Source organism: Melanotaenia boesemani, chromosome 16, assembly GCF_017639745.1.
Source record: "Melanotaenia boesemani isolate fMelBoe1 chromosome 16, fMelBoe1.pri, whole genome shotgun sequence".
NCBI classification, from domain to species: Eukaryota; Metazoa; Chordata; class Actinopteri; order Atheriniformes; family Melanotaeniidae; genus Melanotaenia; species Melanotaenia boesemani.
The window spans coordinates 3,067,246-3,087,009 of NC_055697.1; the positions used below are offsets into that span (position 1 = coordinate 3,067,246).

A 19,764-nucleotide genomic window follows, 5' to 3' on the forward strand; every position below is an offset into this window, starting at 1 on the left:
TGCCCCCACTCAGGCCTCCCATCACGTCACACTGTCATGCAGGAGGGAGACCAGTTTATACCAGTTTATTTACCAACAAGGCAGCTTGTTATATTATAGATATTACATTTAATGAGTAAGGCCATTCAGTGTGTTATATAAAACAATAAAAACATTCCAGCAGCAGAATCAGGAAAAACTAACCACAACAGAATAAAAGAAATGTCCGGGATGAGGTCCGTTCAGAGTCCAGACCTCATCTTGACTAATATACTGTGGTGGGAGAGCTGCAGGATTCTCCCCCCAACCATGAGAGAGACTGATAACATCCAGGAAAGCATGACTGCAACTTCCTGCTGCTGGAGGAGCTTCTACAAGCTGCATGATGATGGACAGGAAGCAGTTTTTCACTGATTCTAACTTTTAGCTTCTGATCAATAAATGAGACAATCTGATCTGTCATGTTGTCCCTCTCAGGATGGAGCTTCCTCATTTTCAGACATGGCGCCTTGTTTCTAAAGCTGGCATTGGAACAAAATACAGCCTGTGCCACATATAGTCAACTTTTGGGATTTATGAAAACCAAACTTGGCAGGAAAATGTTCCTACCTCCACGGCAACTCTGACCCAGGCTTATGCACAGAATCTGGGAAAACGGGAAATGGCCAACGGTCCAGAATAAAATCAAAGAAATGATGTGAAATGTGAGACATTTCTGCACAACCCACTATTACCTTTCAAACCACGTTATTTATTATAGCTGTTGGCAGAAATGAGTAAAGAGGCACATTTGACATGATATTAATAAGAACCTCAACCACTAAAATATGCTCTGTCGTTGTGAAACAAAACTTCCATCCATCCATCCATAATCTTCCCCTTATCCATAGTCATCTGGAGGGATTCCAAGGCGTTCCCAGGCCAGCCGAGAGATGTAGTCTGTCCAGCGTGTCCTGGGTCTTCCCCGGGGCCTCCTCCCGGTGGGACGTGCTTGGAACACCTCACCAGGGAGGTGTCCAGGAGGCATCCTGACCAGATGCCGAGCCACCTCATCTGGCTCCTCTCAATATGGAGAAGAGGACCTGCGGACATGTTCTTGTCCCTGGGGTGCCTAGCCTTGGTGTTGGGTTGGCGTGGCCCACAGTGGTTTTGCCTGGGGCGGTCGGGCCCCGTCGGGTTCCTGGGTGGGGCTTTGCTGGGGGGAAAGGGTGGCCCTTGGGCCTGAGGGGCGCCTGCCCTCCGTGCGGCCCGCACCGCAGCGCCCGGCGCCCGCCGGGCCTGCTCACCATCGCCCTGGGCTGCCCGGTGCCCCTGCACCGTCGCGCCGGGGGTTCCGGTCTGGGGGCCCCTCTGCTCTGGTCCGGGTGGACCGCTGCTCTATCTGCTTTGGCTGTCCCGGGCTTGGTACTCTGTGGATCTGCTTGGCCTTTGGGGCCTCGGGCTCCCCCCGTCCCCCGCTGATGCTTCGGGGTGCGGTGTGATCGCGGCCCCCTTGCGGGTACACATTTCCTCCTTGTTGCATGGCCACACATGCATGTTAACACGTGCATGCTCACAAACGTGCTCGTCTCTCCATCCGCTTCTCACTAGATGTAGCTGATGTTTGTGTGTTGGTACGTTCATCTGCAGGTACGTTTGATGACTATTGTAATTTTTTATATCATCATCATTCTATCTTTCTTTCGGTATCATGTAGTACTGTGGTAGTTTATGTTGTTGTTTTTTTTGTGATATGTTCTGGGCAGCATAGACAACTGTTATTTCCACATTTTAATCCTGTCCTTTTCTCCCAACCCCCCCCCCCCCTCTTCCTCTATCTCCCTGTCAGGTTCGGCACTGACATATAAGACTAAAGAAAATAAGATTACAATAAAAATAATAAAAATATCAAGGGCAGCCATGTATATAACATGTCTCCCTTGGTAGAGCAAATCTGTCAAGCAAAATATGGCACACAGACCACCGTTCTGTATGTTAGGATGCTGGACAGGACGGGGTTAAAAAAAAATAAAAAATAAAAAAAATATGGAGAAGCATCGACTGTACTCTGAGACCCTCCCGGATCACTGAGCACAGCCACCCTGCGGAGAAAACTCATTTCGACCGCTTGTATTCGTGATCTTGTTCTTTCGGTCACTACCCACAGCTCGTGACCATAGGTGAGGGTAGGAACGTTGATCGACTAGTAAATCCAGAGCTTTGCCTTTTGGCTCAGCTCCCTCTTCACCACGACTGACCGAAGCAAAGTCTGCATCACTGCAGACGTCGCACCAATCCACCTGTCGATCTTCTGCTCCATCCTTCCCTCACTCATGAACAAGACCCTGAGATACGTGAACTCCTCCACTTGGGGCAGGACCTCATTGCCGACCCGGGGAGAGAACTCCACCCTTTTCTGGCTGAGGACCATGGTCTAAGGATTTGGAGGTGCTGATTCTCATCCCAGCCGCTTCACACTCGGCTGCGAATTGCTCCAGTGAGAGCTGAAGATCACGATCCGATGAAGCCAAACACATAATCCGCAAAGAGCAGAGACCCAATCCTGAGGCCACCAAACTGGATCCCCTCAACACCTCGGCTGCGCCTAGAAATTCTGTCCATAAAGTTATAAACAGAATCTGTGACAGAGGGCAGCCTTGGCGGAGTCCAACTCACTGGAAATGACTCTGATTTACTGCTGGCGATGCAAACCAAGCTCTGACACCGGTCGTACAGGGGTCCAGCACTCCATATTCCCGGAGTACCCCCCACAGGAGTCCCCGGGGAGCACGGTCGAACACCTTCTCCAAGTCCACAAGGAAATGTAGACTGGTTCAGCAAACTCCCATGCCCCCTCCAAGATCCGAAATAGAGTGTAGAGCTGGTGCATTGTTCCACGACCGGGAAACCACACGGCTCCTCCTCAGTCCGAGGTTTGACTATCCAACAGACCCTCCTCTACAGCACCCCTGAATAGACCTTACCAGGGAGGCTGAGGAGTGTGATCCCCCTGTAGTTGGAGCACACCCTCCAGTTCCCCTTTTGAAGAGGGGGACCACCACCCCAGTCTGCTAGTCCAGGGGAACTGTTCCCGATGTCCACGCGATGGTGCAGAGGCATGTCAGCCAAGACAGCCCTACAGCATCCAGAGCCTTAAGGATCTCTGGGCGGACCTCATCGACCCCCGGGGTCTTGCCACCAAGGAGCTTTTTAACCACCTCAGCGACCTCAGCCCCAGAGATGGGAGAGCCAGCAGCAGCTACCCCAGACTCTGCTTCCTCATCGGCAGACGTGTTGGTGGGATTGAGAAGGTCTTCGGAGTATTCCCTCCACTAACCTCACAACATCCAGAGTTGAGGTCAGCAGCCCCCCATACCCACTGTACACAGTGTTGACGGAGCACTGCTTTCCCCTCCTGGCCCGCCGAATGGTGGACCAGCCTTTCCAAACTCCTCCCATGTCTGAGTTTATGCCTTAGCAACCACCAAAGCTGCATTCCGCTTAGCCTGCCGATACCCATCAGCTGCCAAAAAGGCCCAATAGGACTCCTTCTTCAGCTTGACGGCATCCCTTACTGCTGGTGTCCACCGACAAGTTCGGGGGTTCTCCAACACCCCTTCCAAGGACTGCAAAAAGGGTGGGTACTCCGAACTGCTGTTTGGTGCATAAGCACAAACAAGAGTCAGGACCCACCCCCCCCACCTGGAGATGGAGGGAGGCTACCCTTTTGTCCACTGGGGTAAACCCAAACGTACAGGCACCAAGTCGGTGGGCAATAGGCATGCCCATACCTGCTTGGTGCCTCTCACCGGGAGCAATTTCAGAATGAAAGAGGGTCCAGCCCCTCTCAAGGACACTGGTTCCAGAGCCCAAGCCCAAGTGAGTCCAACTATATCTAGCTGGAACCGATCAACTACGCACACCAGCTCAGGCTCCTTCCCCGCCAAAAAGGTGACATTCCACGTCCCTAGAGCTAGCTTCTGCAGCCGAGGATCAGACCACCATGGTCCCCTCCTCTGGCAGCCACTCAGCTCACACTGCACCCGACCCCTATGGCCCCTCCTGCAGGTGGTGAGCCCACGGGAGGGGGGACCCATGTCACCCTTTCGGGCTGACCGAGCAAAGGCCCGGCCACCAAGAACTTGCCTCTGTGCCCCACCTCCAGGCCTGGTTCCAGAGAGGGGCCCCGGTGACCCACGTCCAAGCAAGGGAAACTTGGGTCCATGGTTTGTCGTCATCATAGGGGTGTTTTGCAGGGCGCCTTGTCTGGTCCCTCCCCAGGACTGTTTGCCATCGGTGACCCTACCAGGAGCATAAAGCCTCCGACAACATATTCACTAGGACAAAACTTCCATGTTATAAAATCCATCCAGATAAATAGGGTGACAGTCTGCTGCCAGCATGTAGCAGTCAGTGTGAAAAGTAGCTTTGGTCCGTCATTGCAGCAGAGCGGGACGCAGACTGGAATCTGGAGGTCTAGAAGTGATGCAATGCTGATGAAACACACAAGAGGAGGATTTCCTTTTATTTATTTATTCTTACACAATGCTTTTTTATTGTTGTCCCCATTTCTATCCAGACAGTCTTTATTTCCGCAACTCCTTGTTCACCTGGTTAATAGCGGTGATTGTGTCCCTCTGCACCACCCACCCAGCTGGAGCCCCGCCCATCCAGCTGGAACATCGCCCACCCAGCTGGAGGACCCAGCAACTATAAAGAAATATTATTTAACACTAAACAAACTGCTACCAATCTAACATGTATCTGTACATATTTATTTTATAAATTAAAACAAATGACTAAACTACAGGCGTCATTACTGTCATTTAGCAGATGCTTTTCTCCAAAGCAAATCACCCATGTAAGATCCAAACTTGTTTCCGTATAGTAGATGGATGCTCTACTGAGATATCCAGCCGCATGTCCTGATGCCTCTGGCATGTCTTGCCTTCTGACACTATGATGACAACATCTGCCACCTGCTGCCACTATTCAGCTTTTCTGACACCAGTGATGCCCACGCTGTGCCCACCAATTAAACCTTTTTACATTTCTCAATGAGGTCCATCAGGATCTCTGTCTCACACCACGAAAATTCTACTTCTTCCCTCTTTTTCCCTTCTGAGCCATCATGGAAATGATTTGATGAATATGTATTACAGGCATTCACCTGACAATTTATAGCCACCATGTGGGCGTGGGAAGGCGTTGCCTCACGTGCGTCCGCTTTAGAGTTTGTTCTGATTTATGAATGAAAATAGGTGTAGGACGTGCGTGCGCACGCTTTTATAAATCTGAAAGTAGAAGTGTGCCAAATTTCCTTTTTGTGCCGCAGATGCCACCTGTAGTTTGCTTTGCTACACAGTTTTATGCATGAGGCCCCTGGGGCTTTATTTATCAGGCAAGACGCAACAGCCCACAGTAAATCGTTCTGGAGAAAAGTGTCTGCTAAATCAAAGTAATGATGCCGGTAATGTAGTCTTTTGTTCTAATGTATAAAATAAACATTTACAGATACATCTGAGTTTTTTTTATGTTAAATAATATTTCTTTCTAGTTCCTGGGTGTTCCAGCTGGGTGGGCGGGGCTACAGCTGTGGTTGGAGAGGGTGAGGCCAGAGACTCCACCCAGCAGCAGTGTCCTGCAGGTGCAGAGGGACACCATCACTGCTATTAACCAGGTAGACAATGAGTTGTGGAAAATGGAGATGGTCTTGATAGAAACTGGGACAACAATTACAAAAGGATTGTGTAAGAATAAATAAATAAATAAATCAATAAATAAATAAATAAATAAATAAATAAAGGAAATCCACCAAGTTTGGTTTTTAGAAGTCCCAAAATTTGACTATATTTGGTGTATGCCGATTTTTGTTCCTACACCAGCTTTAGAAATGAGGCCCCTGATTACTATTTATGATGTCCTGAACTGAACGAGGGGGAACTCTTAAAAACTGTAGATAACTGGGAGGCATCAGGATTTTTACTGGGCTAAAATGAGATCTCAGGCTGAATTCAATGATCAGTCAGCTGTTCTCAGCAGTAAAATATATTTCAGGTAAATCTGCCTCAGTGAAGTCCGGAGGGACCTTTCTAATGCTCGAGCTCTATTTCTCCATGTTTCTGAGAAGAATGAGGCACGGGAGGAAATTATGGAGCAGATCTGGGTGTTACTTATATCTTTTTAAATTATACATATAGAACTGTACAGAGTATGCAGGTTGTTCAACATGTTTTCTACATCCATTCAGACCTGAGTATTCTCCTCAGAAACCTTCTCATGTAGCCAGAACAAGCTGACATGGCATCGCTGATCAGATACAGCAGCAGATAGCAGACAAGAGGTCACATAGATCCGTTCCTACACAAAAAAATCTCACCTTCAACTCATCCTCTGTTGGTCACCCTACCTCATCAGCCTATCAAACAGAAATTATCAATGCACTTCCTTATCTGTCTCCTACCTAAAGCTGAGAGGTACCCAGGGTTTTACCTGATGGCTAATTGTCCTTCTGTCACATGTAGCGCCTGTCTCTAGGTCACGTTCACGCTGTCTCGTCTAGCAGGTCCCCTGTATGCACAAGGCTCATCACTCTATTACTTATTGTGCTCCATGGATCTGAATCTAATTCCAGTCACAGGTGTTTACTGAATCTCAAGATCTGCACCAGCTACTTAACCTTTCCTTGATGAGGACTATTTTTCCCACCTCCTGTCAAAAATGACGTCCCCAAAATAAATGAAGAAACCACCTGGGGTGTATGTATAATCCTGGTTTCTAGAGAAAGCTGAAACTGAAAATTAATTATAATTCAGATATGACAAAAACAAAGTCATAGTTACAGGAGAAATTAGCAGAAGCTCTAAAGTGGACAGAGCTGTTCTCATGGTTTTTTACATTCCCATAGAACTGCTGGGGTCGGAACTGTGTTTGGTTTGGATGCTGATGCTTGGTGGAGTCTTTAAGAAGAGTTTCTCCCTGTCGTGCTGTTATGCATTACTAATTAGCATTGTTAGCATTAGTTAGCATTGCTGCTTCCTGCTGTCTGCTGTTATTTAAGTTTAAGTTATTTGTGATGCAGGCATCTCACTCAGCTCCATGGACAGGGGCTGCTCATCACACAACTCCTGCTACATCCTGCTATAACATTTTCTAGATTAATGAGCAAAATAAAACATACTATATTAATCCCAGAGGGAAACTGCAATGAATGGCTGAAATATTCATTATGTTGTAATTATTCTATTTAGTGAACAGTGTCTAACTGAACAGCAGGTAGAAGACAGACTGAAGATATGAGGGTCAGCGATGTGGAAATAATCACTCTGAACCATTTTTGCCTTGACTGGATTCAGACAGTTTGAGGTGCAGAAGCCGAATTATCTTCGTGTCTGAACATAGCTGCTCTTCCTGCTTCTCCAACACACTGATATTCTAGAATTATAGATTTCCAGGAATGTGAAAGGTTTGATTTTATAAAACTAAATATATTTAGTTAATATATTTATTTAATATAGGAAATATTAAATAAATTAGTTCATGAGCATAGACATAACCTCAACTTCCTGTCGTCGACCCAGGGTGGCCGGGCTCTCCCTTAGAGATAGGGTGAGAAGCTCGGTGATCCGGGAGGGGCTCAGAGTTGCTGCTCCTCCACATCAGGAGGAGCCTGTTGAGGTGGCTCGGTCATCTGGTCAGGATGCCTCCTGGACACCTCCCTGGTGAGGTGTTCCGGGCACGTCCCACCGGGAGGAGGCTCTGGGGAAGACCCAGGACACGCTGGACAGACTACATCTCTCGGCTGGCCTGGAAACGCCTCGGGATCCCTCCGGATGAGCTGGTGAATGTGGCCGGGGAGAGGGAAGTCTGGGTTTCTCTCTTAGACAAATGCCCTGCGACCTGACCCCGGATAAGCCAAAGAAAATGGATGGATGGATGGATGGAAAAAGGAAATAAAATTAAAGATCATATTTAAAAGTTATGGAGAATAAAATACTTTTTTTCAACCAGTTTCATCAATTTATCAGACCCGGGTTTGGAGCAGACTTCAGGTTTTCTAGGACTCTACAATATCTTTATTTAGCTGAATAAAATGTGTAAAAAACCAGCAGAGTTCAGTCAGAGGCTTCTTCAGGTCTGTAAGGTGGAGCCGACTCCTGTTAGTGGCTTCATTTAAGTTTATTCTGATTTTCTTTTTAATATTCCATCTCTATATATTGGAGACATAAAGCTCTCTGTTTATTCGGCTAACATCAGCCGTTTGTGGAGAAGAAAAGTTTTTTTCTTCGTGCCTATTTTAATCTGGAAGTCAGATTGTGCGCGTAAGCGCGTGGGATGGATGTGGGTGGAGGAGGGTCTAGATGGGCCAGCCAGTGTGCGTGGGTGTGGGTTGAGGCTTCTGGGCTGGGTCCCCTGACACCCTTGGGGCCCCAGGAAACTCCCACCACACATTTGTCGGGGTTGGTGTGCAGGCTCCCCCTCCTGACGTCATGTCTGGAGGCTGGCTGCTCGCGCTGCTGCTCGAGCTGCGGACACCGTCTACCTCCAACTGAGAAACTTTCCTGGAGTTCTCCGCTTCTTCAGACCGCAGACCGAGTCCAAATCCAGGCAGAGAGGGGTCCGCCGCAGCGCGGAACTGACGGGTCGGTTTTTCTTTGCTTCGGGACTTCAGGATTGAGCTGGAAACCTTCAGGAATATGTTCGGGAATATCCAAGTTTTCCAAACTAGTAAGAAGTGAGAGGATTATCTGACAGGACCTGGACCTGGTTTCTTTCTTTCTGTTCCTCTTCATTAAACTTTATTTTCTGTTGGTTCTGGACATGGCCCAGATCGGATTGGGCCTCTTCCTGTCCCTGTGTCTCTGGTCCGGTTCTGTCCCGGCGGAGCGGCAGCACGGTCGCGGCGGGATCAGGAAGCTGTACGTGCTGCAGTCCGGACCGGGACCGGCTGGAGCGGACGGCGCGGTGCGGGTCAGCTCTATCTCGACGCGGCACGGCCCGGCCGGCCAGCCGCTGGCCTACAACCTAGAACTCAGCGCCAACCTCGGCGGCCCGGTTCGGACGCGCAGGATGGGGAACCAGGCGGCTACAGTCCCGCAGAGTGGACCGGAGCAGGGCCAGCAGCTGTCCGGGTAAGAGACTGGTTCTGTCATTAAATGTAGGTCAGGTTTTATTACCAGGTGTTGACTCTCCTCAGACTCGAACTGGACCTGACAGAGCTGATCTCAGAGGTTGTTGGCACGGCGCCGCTCAGGTCCAAACCTGCCTGACCTGATGAAATCTGGCCTCTGGTTTCATTAGAGCTGATGAAGGACTGCTGAGGAATAGGCAGAACTAACAGGAGAAGATGACCAGAGCGCCCCCCCCCCGTTAACCAGTTAGTTATTACTTAGTACCAACGTGGCCTGGTTTAACCAGCACAGCCTACCTGAGTATTGTTGCTGACCATGTCCATCCCTTTATGACCACAGTGGAGCATCTTCTGATGCTACTTCCAGCAGCTCAGATCATCTCCACCTGCTTTCTAGAACATGACGATGAGTTCACTGGACTCCAACGGCCTCCACAGCCACCAGATCTCAGTCCAGTAGAGCAGCTTTGGGATGTGGTGGAACGGGAGATTCTCATCATGGATGCAGCCGACAAACCTGCAGCAACTGTGTGATGCTGTCATGTTAATATGGAGAAAACCTCTGAGGAAGGTTTCCACCACCTGCTTCATCTATCACACCAGGATTAAAAAGGTCCGACCCGGTACTAGAAGGTGGACCTGATGAAGAGGACGACCCGGTACTAGAAGGTGGACCTGATGAAGAGGATGACCCGGTACTAGAAGGCGGTCCTGATGAAGAGGACGACCCGGTACTAGAAGGCGGTCCTGATGAAGAGGACGACCCTTTTTCACCATCATCTCAGGGATGTCCTGCCCCAGGGTCTATAAAAATTCGGGTCGGGGTGAGCAGATGGTTTTTGGGATTAACTCTGGTGAAATAATCAGTAAACTTATCAACAGTTCACTAAACTATGGGCTCAATATTAGGTCATAAAGATTTTGCAGCTGTAAATGCTTCCACATAATTTCAGAGTCAGCATTTGTAAATCAGCTGGTCGCCCTGTAAAAACAATCTGCCTGAAAAAGTTTGAAAATGTGCAGAAAGAGTCTGCAAGGTTGTAAAAAAGATTTGTATTTGTGGAAAAAAAATAAAGTTCTTTTGTGAAAACCCTGTTCACAGATGTAAAGCACAAAACTGCGTGTGAGACTCTGAAGTTGTAGTTGTGAATGTTATCCAAATCTTTTTACTTCTATCTGATTGGATGGTGACAAATCAAACTATCCAATCAGAGAGCAGTTGGCTTCCCGTCCTTCACACCGCTGCAGGCTCTTATAGCCAAATACTTGCTATAAATGAGCATAAGCTTTTATACTTTAAAGTGTTTTTGTACTGAACTTCAGATAGGTCAGAGTACAAGCTAAAGAAACCCCCACTAACCCATCGTCCTCTACTGGACCAGAAGTTTAGTCTGACTCAGTGAGACTGATGGGGAAGAAAAGGAAGGAGGGGAACAATGTGAAGGAAAGGTGGTGAAACACGTGTTCTGATAACTAGAAGGGTTAGGGTTAATCACTTTCATTTAATTCAAGCTTAGAGTCGGAATGAGAGAAAGGAAAACCAGCAGGGAAACAGTGGACTGTGGGTGGTCCAGCAGCCTGGACTCAGCCTTGAAGAATGTTTGGTCCTGTGATTAGTGAATAAAGCAAAGCTGGAAATTTTAGCTGCCCCAGTTAAAAGAAGGAAGTCCTCCGGGACCAGACTGTAGAGGGAAGACCTCAGGGACCAGACCGGTGAGGGAAGACCTCCGGGACCAGACTGGAGAGGGAAAGCCTCAGGGACCAGACCGGTGAGGGAAGACCTCCGGGACCAGACTGGAGAGGGAAAGCCTCCGGGACCAGACTGGAGAAGGAAGACATCCGGGACCAGACTGTAGAGGGAAGACCTCTGGGACCAGACCGGTGAGGGAAGACCTCTGGGACCAGACTGGAGAGGGAAAGCCTCCGGGACCAGACTGGAGAAGGAAGACATCCGGGACCAGACTGTAGAGGGAAGACCTCTGGGACCAGACCGGTGAGGGAAGACCTCCGGGACCAGACTGGAGAAGGAAGACATCTGGGGCCAGACCGGAGAGGTAAAGCCTCCGGGACTTCCAGGACCAGACCGGAGAGGGAAAACCTCCGGGACCAGACCGGAGAGGGAAGACCTCCGGGACCAGACCGGAGAGGGAAAACCTCCGGGACTTCCAGGACCAGACCGGAGAGGGAAAACCTCCGGGACTTCCAGGACCAGACCGGAGAGGGATAACCTCCGGGACCTCTGGGACCAGACCGGAGGGGGAAGACCTCTGGGATCAGACTGGAGAGGGAACACCTCCAGGACCTCTGGGACTAGACTGGAGAGGGAAGACCTCTCTGGGGCACAGAGGGTTTGTGGGGCCTGGATTCACACTGTTTCTTTAGCAGACTGAATATCTGGTTTTGGTGCGGCTAATAATTTTCTCCTTTCACCTTCATCTTCAACATGAACATCTAAAATCTCCTGAACTCTGTTCTCAACAGATTAATTTAAAAGTTAAATGGGTTGTTATAAAAAACGGAAACGTCAGTGATGAACAAACACATTTAGGGTCCAGTTTAACGTCTCTCCTGTTAGATGAATGAATGAATGAATTTATTGTTATTGAACAACAATTACATCAATAATCATTGGCAGTGAAATTCTTGGATCCCAGGCTCTCCTAGCAATGCTAAAAGAATATAAACAACAATAAAAATAGTCAAACACAAAAAGCAAGAATGCTACAAATAAGTTATACAATAAAATATATAATAAGTAATAAGAAGATGTTATTATTTAAAGGTGGTGTTGCTGCTGACAGCATTTAGAAGTCTTATGTTCTGCGGTATGAAGCCGTCCCTGAGCTGGTGGGACGGGCCTGAATGCTGTGAAACCATCGGCCAGACGGTAGCAGACAAAACAGTTTGTGACTGGGGTGGTTGGGGTCCTTCATGATTTTGGGGGCCTTCCTCCTACACCGATGGGTGTAGAGGTCCTCTATGGATGGCAGGACCGTCCCGGTGATGTGCTGAGCAGCTTTCACCACCCTCTGTAGAGCCTTGCGGTGGAGGGCGGTGCAGCTGCTGTACCAGGCGGTGATGCAGCCAGTCAGGATGCTCTCTATGGTGCAGCTATAAAAGTTGATCAGGCCAGGATTAAGTGAAACATGTTGGCTTATCTTCAAACACAGCTCACATATTAATATTTAGTGGTTTGAGTCAGAGTGCACCTGAGAGTCCTGCATCAGTCAGCTGATGGCTGAACCTGAGTGTGTTTCTTTGTTTCATCTGCTTGTTCTGTGTGTGCAGGGTGAATGTGTGTGGAGGGCAGTGCTGCCATGGATGGAGTAAAAGTCCAGGATCACAGCGGTGCACCAAGCGTAAGTCTCCACCAAGTTCCTCTCACAACACTTAAACTCTGGTTACTAAATAAAAGATGAAGATGTGAACTAGTTTGTGGAAAGCATGGACGGCGTGTCCTGCAGACTAAAGAGGAGAGGGAGCATCCAGCTTGTTATCAGTGGACAGGTGAAAAGCTGCATCTCTGATGGGATGGGGCTGCATTAGTGCCTATGGCGTGGGCAGCTTCCACATCTGTGAAGCTCCATCAATGCTGAAAAGTACATGGAGGTTTTAGAGCAACATCTGCTCCCATCCAGACAACGTCTCTTTCAGGGAAGGACTTGCAGATTTCAGCAAGACGATGCTGAACCACATCCTGTATCCATACGCATCCAGCTCATATTTTCCATCACATAATAAAATGTCTCCGTTTCATCATCTGACATGTTGTTGATCTTCTACTGGGGATAAAATATGACCTGGTGAGGTTTATAAATCGTTGAATTTCCATCTTTTGTTTCATGTTGTTTCTTAGAAAATACTGAAACATACAGTTTGTGGAGCTTGACTTTAAACACATCTTCAGTCATTCAAGATAAACTCCCTAAAACCACTGATAGCTTCAGTGAAAAGGATCCGGGGCTTTAGAAGGGTCTGGGTGGGAAAAGAGGCTTTTGCTCCAGCATCTGGCGTGACCTCCTCGTGCAGCCTCGGCTCTAACTAATTGTTTCCTGTAACAGTTGTTTGTTCCTTCACATCAGCGTGGAGGAATTTCAGCGTCAGCTCACATAAGCTGCCCTCTTCACATCCTTCCACAGCATTTCTACTGCAACTCGACTTGTTTATTCAGTCTTTAGCTTTTCTTTGGTTGAGCTGTTTCGTCATGTCGGTGTTTTTATGGAAGCCTTCTGGCTGCTGAACATGATTCCAGGAAGCTGTGGACGGAGTGTAAAGTCCCAGCTTTGTTTCATGCACACCGTAGTTGGAGTTTTCCTGTGAAAGTGGCCAGCGTGAAAGATGCCTTTTCTGTGCTGCTCTGTATTCATGGCTTCGCTCTTGGAGAGATTTCTGTTGGTGAACCACTCCGGGATACATGAACAATGGTCTTTCCTCTGTTTGCTGGAATTCAAACTCTTTCCAGATGGTTTTCCAGCCAGATGAGACGGTTCTTTAACAGTTTTCAGCCAGGGGACAAACACTATTTTTAAAGAGCTCTGAAGTCTAATTTTTCCTGGAATCTGGAACTATAATCTGATTTATAAATGTTATTAAATATAATTAAAATGAACTTACTTAGGTTTTAGCTTCATATTAACTGGAAACCATGAAGGTTCTCATAGTTTTACCACTTAAATCAAAAACTTTACCAAGCAAAGAAATAATAAATATAATATTTGTGAAATAGCTTATAGTTATCTATATCGTTCTGTAGGCTCTGGTGGGTGATGTTAGCAATAAAATTGGCACAATAACTGATGTGAGACGTGGACTGAGTATGTCCATGGCCAACATGCAAACAATCCAAAGACTTAAAAGCTCAAGTCAGGATTATTATCAGAAAAATTGCTTATTATTATTATTATTATTATCATTATGATTATTATCATTATGATTATGATTATGATTATTATTATTATTATTATTATTATTATTATTATTATTATTATTATTATTATTATAATAACAACAACAACAACAGCAATATTAATTCAGTGGGTAGAGTGGTCATCTTGTAGCCTGACTGTTGCCGGTTCGATCCGGGTGGAACGTTCCACAGCCTGAGGAGCTCCCAGATATCCGGGTGGAGCGTTCCACAGCCTGAGGAGCTCCCAGGTATCCGGGTGGAGCGTTCCACAGCCTGAGGTGCTCCCAGGTATCCGGGTGGAGCGTTCCACAGCCTGAGGTGCTCCCAGGTATCCGGGTGGAACGTTCCACAGCCTGAGGAGCTCCCAGGTATCCGGGTGGAGCGTTCCACAGCCTGAGGTGCTCCCAGGTATCCGGGTGGAGCGTTCCACAGCCTGAGGTGCTCCCAGGTATCCGGGTGGAGCGTTCCACAGCCTGAGGTGCTCCCAGGTATCCGGGTGGAGCGTTCCACAGCCTGAGGAGCTCCCAGATATCCGGTTGGAGCGTTCCACAGCCTGAGGAGCTCCCAGGTATCCGGTTGGAGCGTTCCACAGCCTGAGGCGCTCCCAGGTATCCGGGTGGAACGTTCCACAGCCTGAGGAGCTCCCAGATATCCGGTTGGAGCGTTCCACAGCCTGAGGCGCTCCCAGGTATCCGGGTGGAACGTTCCACAGCCTGAGGAGCTCCCAGATATCCGGGTGGAGCGTTCCACAGCCTGAGGAGCTCCCAGGTATCCGGGTGGAGCGTTCCACAGCCTGAGGAGCTCCCAAGTATCTAGGTGGAGCGTTCCACAGCCTGAGGAGCTCCCAGATATCTGGTTGGAGCGTTCCACAGCCTGAGGAGCTCCCAGGTATCCGGGTGGAGCGTTCCACAGCCTGAGGAGCTCCCAGGTATCCGGGTGGAGCATTCCACAGCTTGAGGAACTGCTGCCTGGAAGTCCTGTCTCTAATTGTCTTCAGCGTTGTTCTGGGGCGATGAGATGGTGAGTGTCTGGAGTGGAGGTTTCTGGTAAAAGACATATTGACTTGTTTTAACTTTTCCTCACTCTTTCTCTCTTTTGTTTCCTTTCTTCCTCTGATAACGTCTTGCGTTTCTTTGCTGCATCAGCCACTGGGCGCGCGCAGAACATCTGGTGTGTTTATATCCGGTGGCTAGCATGTGACGTGGTGCGTGAAGTGAAACTCTGCTGCAACGTCACGCGGCGTCCCGAAAGTAACAGCAGTGGTTTCTGAGCCTCAGACGCTGCTGGACTGCGACGGCTCCAGAAATGAACACAATAGACATCACCGTACCATCAAAGTCTGGAACGTAGTTTTTTTTTTTTTAAATTTTTGGACAGCAACAGGAGCCGGACAGGAAAGCTGGGTCGGAGAGCTGGGGGAATGACCTGCACAAAGGGCTCCAGGCCGGGACTCGAATCCCGGCTGGCTGGACCGAGGAGCTGTAGCCTCTGTACATGACGCAGCTGCACACCTGACCTATGAATCCCTGTCACAGATCCCTCTACATTATCCAAGAAAGATTCAGTCTCTTGATCAAGGAAATGGCCATCAGTCCCTGGTATCTGTAACCATCCGCTGCTTCAGACCTGCTTCCGGGCCGGCTCCTGGTTTCTGGAACCATCCGCTGCCTCAGACCTGCTTCCGGGCCGGCTCCTGGTTTCTGGAACCATCCGCTGCCTCAGACCTGCTTCCGGGCCGGCTCCTGGTATCTGAAACCATCCGCTGCCTCAGACCTGCTTCCGGGCCGGCTCCTGGTATCTGGAGCCATCCGCTGCCTCAGACCTGCTTCCGTGCCGGCTCCTGGTATCTGGAGCCATCCGCTGCCTCAGACCTGCTTCCGGACCGGCTCCTGGTATCTGGAGCCATCCGCTGCCTCAGACCTGCTTCCGGACCGGCTCCTGGTATCTGGAGCCATCCGCTGCCTCAGACCTGCTTCCGGGCCGGCTCCTGGTATCTGGAACCATCCGCTGCCTCAGACCTGCTTCCGGGCCGGCTCCTGGTATCTGGAACCATCTACACCGCTCATACCTGTTTCAGTCTCTTCAGATTCTGTCAATATGTTAAATTTGCTATTAACATGATCAAATTATGTCATAATTTGATCAATCAAAATGTGTCAATAAAAGATATTAATGAAAGATATGTCTGAATCAAATATTTAAAAAAAGAAAAGTCACTTCCAGTGTAAAATGACCATTTCAATGTTTATTATTTCTATTTTCACATTTATTATTTACATAATTAAAAAAAAACTTTTATCTATTTATGTTGTATTTTTAAATTTTTTTCTTTATTTTTAAATTTACTTTTTTATTTAGTAAACACAAATAAATGTGAATAAAAGCAAATAAATAAAATAAATTTGTCATGTAAATGAAAGTAAAAAAGGCCAGAAATGTTTTGTTGTAAATTTGTGACAACAGACGTTAAAGGGTTAAAACCTTATTTCATCTGTGATTCAGCCGGCGGTATGAATGAAGTCTTGGTCTGATGCTGCTGTTTAGGAGACCAACATCTCTGAGGAATGTTTACCTTACTGAATCCATCACACCAAGAACTGAGGTGTTTCTGGAGGAAAACGGGGGTGCAGCACGGTACCAGAAGGCTGACCTGATGGATTGGATGCTGGGTGTGTTTGTCCAGCTGTTTTCAGCATGCCTTGCTATTTTTGCGGGAGTCAAACTCGTAACCTTCTGCAACTCATGGCTGTCAGGCAGGAATGTTCCTTGTGGTCCTCCCTGACCCCATAAATCAGACAGCTGGATATAGATGTGAGTTTGGTGTTTTCTTGCTGTTTTCCTATTCCTGACGACATGTGACTCAGCCACACAGAACTCATCTGATGCAGGCGCTGATCAGGAGACATTCCTCCTCCAGACTGAGGGACATTATCGGGTTGCAGGGCAGAGCAGCGCTTTGTCAAACTGGGCTGGAGCTGAAATGTCAGCTATGCTGCAGACGGAACAAATGATTCATATGATGTGAGGATGAACACAGATGAGCTGCAGGATGCTCAGTATCAGGGTCTGGGAGTTTCTTGTTGTTCACACTTTGTGCATGAGAGCTGCTGGCCCTGCAGCACTGATCCCAGCGAAACTGTCAGGATCATTTTCCTTCCAGCTGTATTTTCTCCTGCTTCAAAAAATAAAATAAAGAAACACAGTTTGATACCTATCAGACTGATCCAATATATGCCCCTGAGAAACATCCACTCATCATTCTTTAACTTTATTTTAGTTCATCCCAAATCACATCTATGTCAAGAAATAAGAAGTCCACCCCAGGTTCCATGGTGTCAGACTCTGACTGGACCAGGTCACCACCGTGGTCCTGGTGTAGACCTGCTGCTGTGTTTGGGATCATAGTCCTACTGCATGAGACAGATTCAGCTTCAGCTGTCCAACAGATGGACTCTGAAAGTCGGGTTGAGGTGTTTGTGATGATTCGCTCCTTGTTGGTCTGGTCTGTCCAAAGGACGTTGTTGTCCTCACTGCTTCTCCGGTGCAGTTAGCCAGATCGCTTCACTCTAACAGTGCTGAAGCACGAAGACCGTTACTTCCAATGATCTTTATCATCATTTTGTTTAAAAAGTAAAACTGAAATAAACTATTTTTAACCAGAAATGTTCATCTACAAGCATAAATGAGTCACAACATCGAATAGAGCGAACTAGCTAACATGCTAATGCATGTTTGCTAGTAGCTAAAAAAGCAGCATTTTAAACTTGCTGACACCATAAAAAACACCAATTTTAATGACAAATGTAAAGAAGACAATCACAGGTAAAAGAAAATGATCAACAACCAGAATTTATAAGTTTAGTCTATGAAACAAGGACTCTGGACTTGTCCCAGAAGGCTGGTGGTGTGATCGGATGCAGCTCCGCCAACCTAAACCCTGCTGCCATGTTCTTTTTTCTCCTGCAACCTTTCCCAACAAGCCAAACTGGTTCAGTCATTTTATAACTGGACTGTCATGAACTCTAACATTTAACCGGCTGACTGTGGCCTGGAGAGTCTGAAATGGAGCTTTGGGGTTTTTTCCACGGTCTGGTCTTGGTCTGACATTGCTGGGACGTCCGCTCCTAGGAAGATTGGCAGCTGTACTGCATGTTTTCCACTGATGAAACATCTTTCTCTGTAAAATGATGGACTCCAGATAGTTTTAAATTATAATCCTTCTCAGATTGATGCTTCTTTAAAGCTTTTTTCATATATCAGTTGCCTTCAGAAGCTCTGTGAAGGTCTCACCTTAGCATTTTAATCAGGTTGAGGTCTGGACTTTTGATCTGTTGAGCCCATGTAGTGACACTGAAAGAAAATGTATTTTATTGCTTGACTATGGATATGTGGGAATGAGATAAATAAGTCATGGGCATGGCCAGTAACTTTGCCCTTTGTTGTAGTTTTAAACTGCCCCTTAAATGTCTGAATAAAGTGTTTATCATTTATTATGTGATGAATCTCAGATTTCAGAATATCATTGTAACAGACCATCTCATTCACCCCAAGATTAATATAAAATAAATCTAAATTATCCATGTTACATGTGATTATATATTACTCTAGAATACTTTGGTGTCCAAAAGGAGTTTATGGTCCAGTTAATGACTGCAAGGTGTCCAGATCATCATCCCTCCACCACCGTGCTTGAGGTGTTTGTGTTGATTCGATGTGTTTGGTTTTCTCCAAATGTTTGTGCTTTATGCACATTTCTGTTCTGGTTATTGGTAATAATCACTTCCATTTTCAGACTTGCATCAACAGTTGATGGATGGCTGAATGGCCTTGTCTGAGTTAGTGTCCGTGAGAGAGATTTCCAGCGAGGTGCGCTGATGCAAACAATGACACTGCAGTCGCTCAGCTAATCCCTCACTGCTGGTTTGGTGATAAGGACGATGTGTGGGGTTAGCCGGGAGAACACCTGGCATCTTGCTGACTCCAGTGAATTTCTGCTCGTTGCCTGGCGGTCAGGTCCATTACGGCTCATTATTGTGTCCATCAGTACTGATGATGCAGGGCTGTGTGCTGAATGCAGATGTTTGTAGGTGTGAAGGGATGTGGGGGGTTGGAGGCGTAAGCAATAAAGAAGTACACTGTACACAGTGTTGATGGAGCACTGCTTCCCCCTCCTGAGCCGTCAGATGGTGAGCCAGAATCTCCTTGAAGCCATCCGGAAGTCACTCTCCAAGGTTTTTACGTCAGTGACAGCTGAAGCTGCTTTTGGCTTAGCCTGCCGATACCCATCAGCTGCCTCTGGAGTTGTACAGGCCACAAAGGCCAGATAGGACCCCTTTTTCAGCTTGACAGCATCCCTCACTGCTAGTGTCCACCAACGAATTCAGTGATTTCCACCACGACAAGGACCTTACAGCCACAGCTCCAGCTGGCCGGCTCAACAATGAAGCCGTGGAACACCATCTACTCAAACTCAGTATCCTGGTTGGGGATGGAGAGGACAGTAAAGAGGGGTCGACCAGCAGCAGAACTCTAATCCCGGGAATCCTGCTGAGAAAAAAGAAGAGAAACACAGATGAACGATAACATCAGATGTTTCTGCTTGGAGGGTAAAGAGAGAGGAGCCCAGTGCATCATGGGATATCCCCCAGCAGAGAGGAGCCCAGTGCATCGTGGGACGTCCCCCAGCAGCCTCGGCCTATAGCAGCAGGACTTACCTGTCTGAGCTCCTGTTTATTCATGCTCCAGCAAGATCCATGAGATTCTGCACCCA

At 47.7% G+C, this 19,764-nt stretch overlaps 1 protein-coding gene across 4 annotated transcripts in view; it reads left to right on the top strand.

The window, feature by feature from the left end:
* The first annotated feature begins 8,159 nt into the window (after positions 1 to 8,159).
* ltbp1 (latent transforming growth factor beta binding protein 1) overlaps positions 8,160 to 19,764 on the top strand; it is a 216,987-nt gene continuing 205,382 nt past the window's right edge. For 2 of the 4 annotated variants that reach the window (XM_042010092.1, XM_042010093.1), the window contains exons 1-2: positions 8,161 to 9,089; positions 12,377 to 12,447. In XM_042010092.1, the coding sequence (XP_041866026.1) occupies positions 8,779 to 9,089; positions 12,377 to 12,447 (382 nt within the window). In that variant the 5' untranslated portion in view covers positions 8,161 to 8,778. Of the gene's footprint in view, positions 9,090 to 12,376; positions 12,448 to 19,764 lie in introns of all 4 variants that reach the window. The other 2 variants (XM_042010090.1, XM_042010091.1) reach the window with 2 other exon arrangements.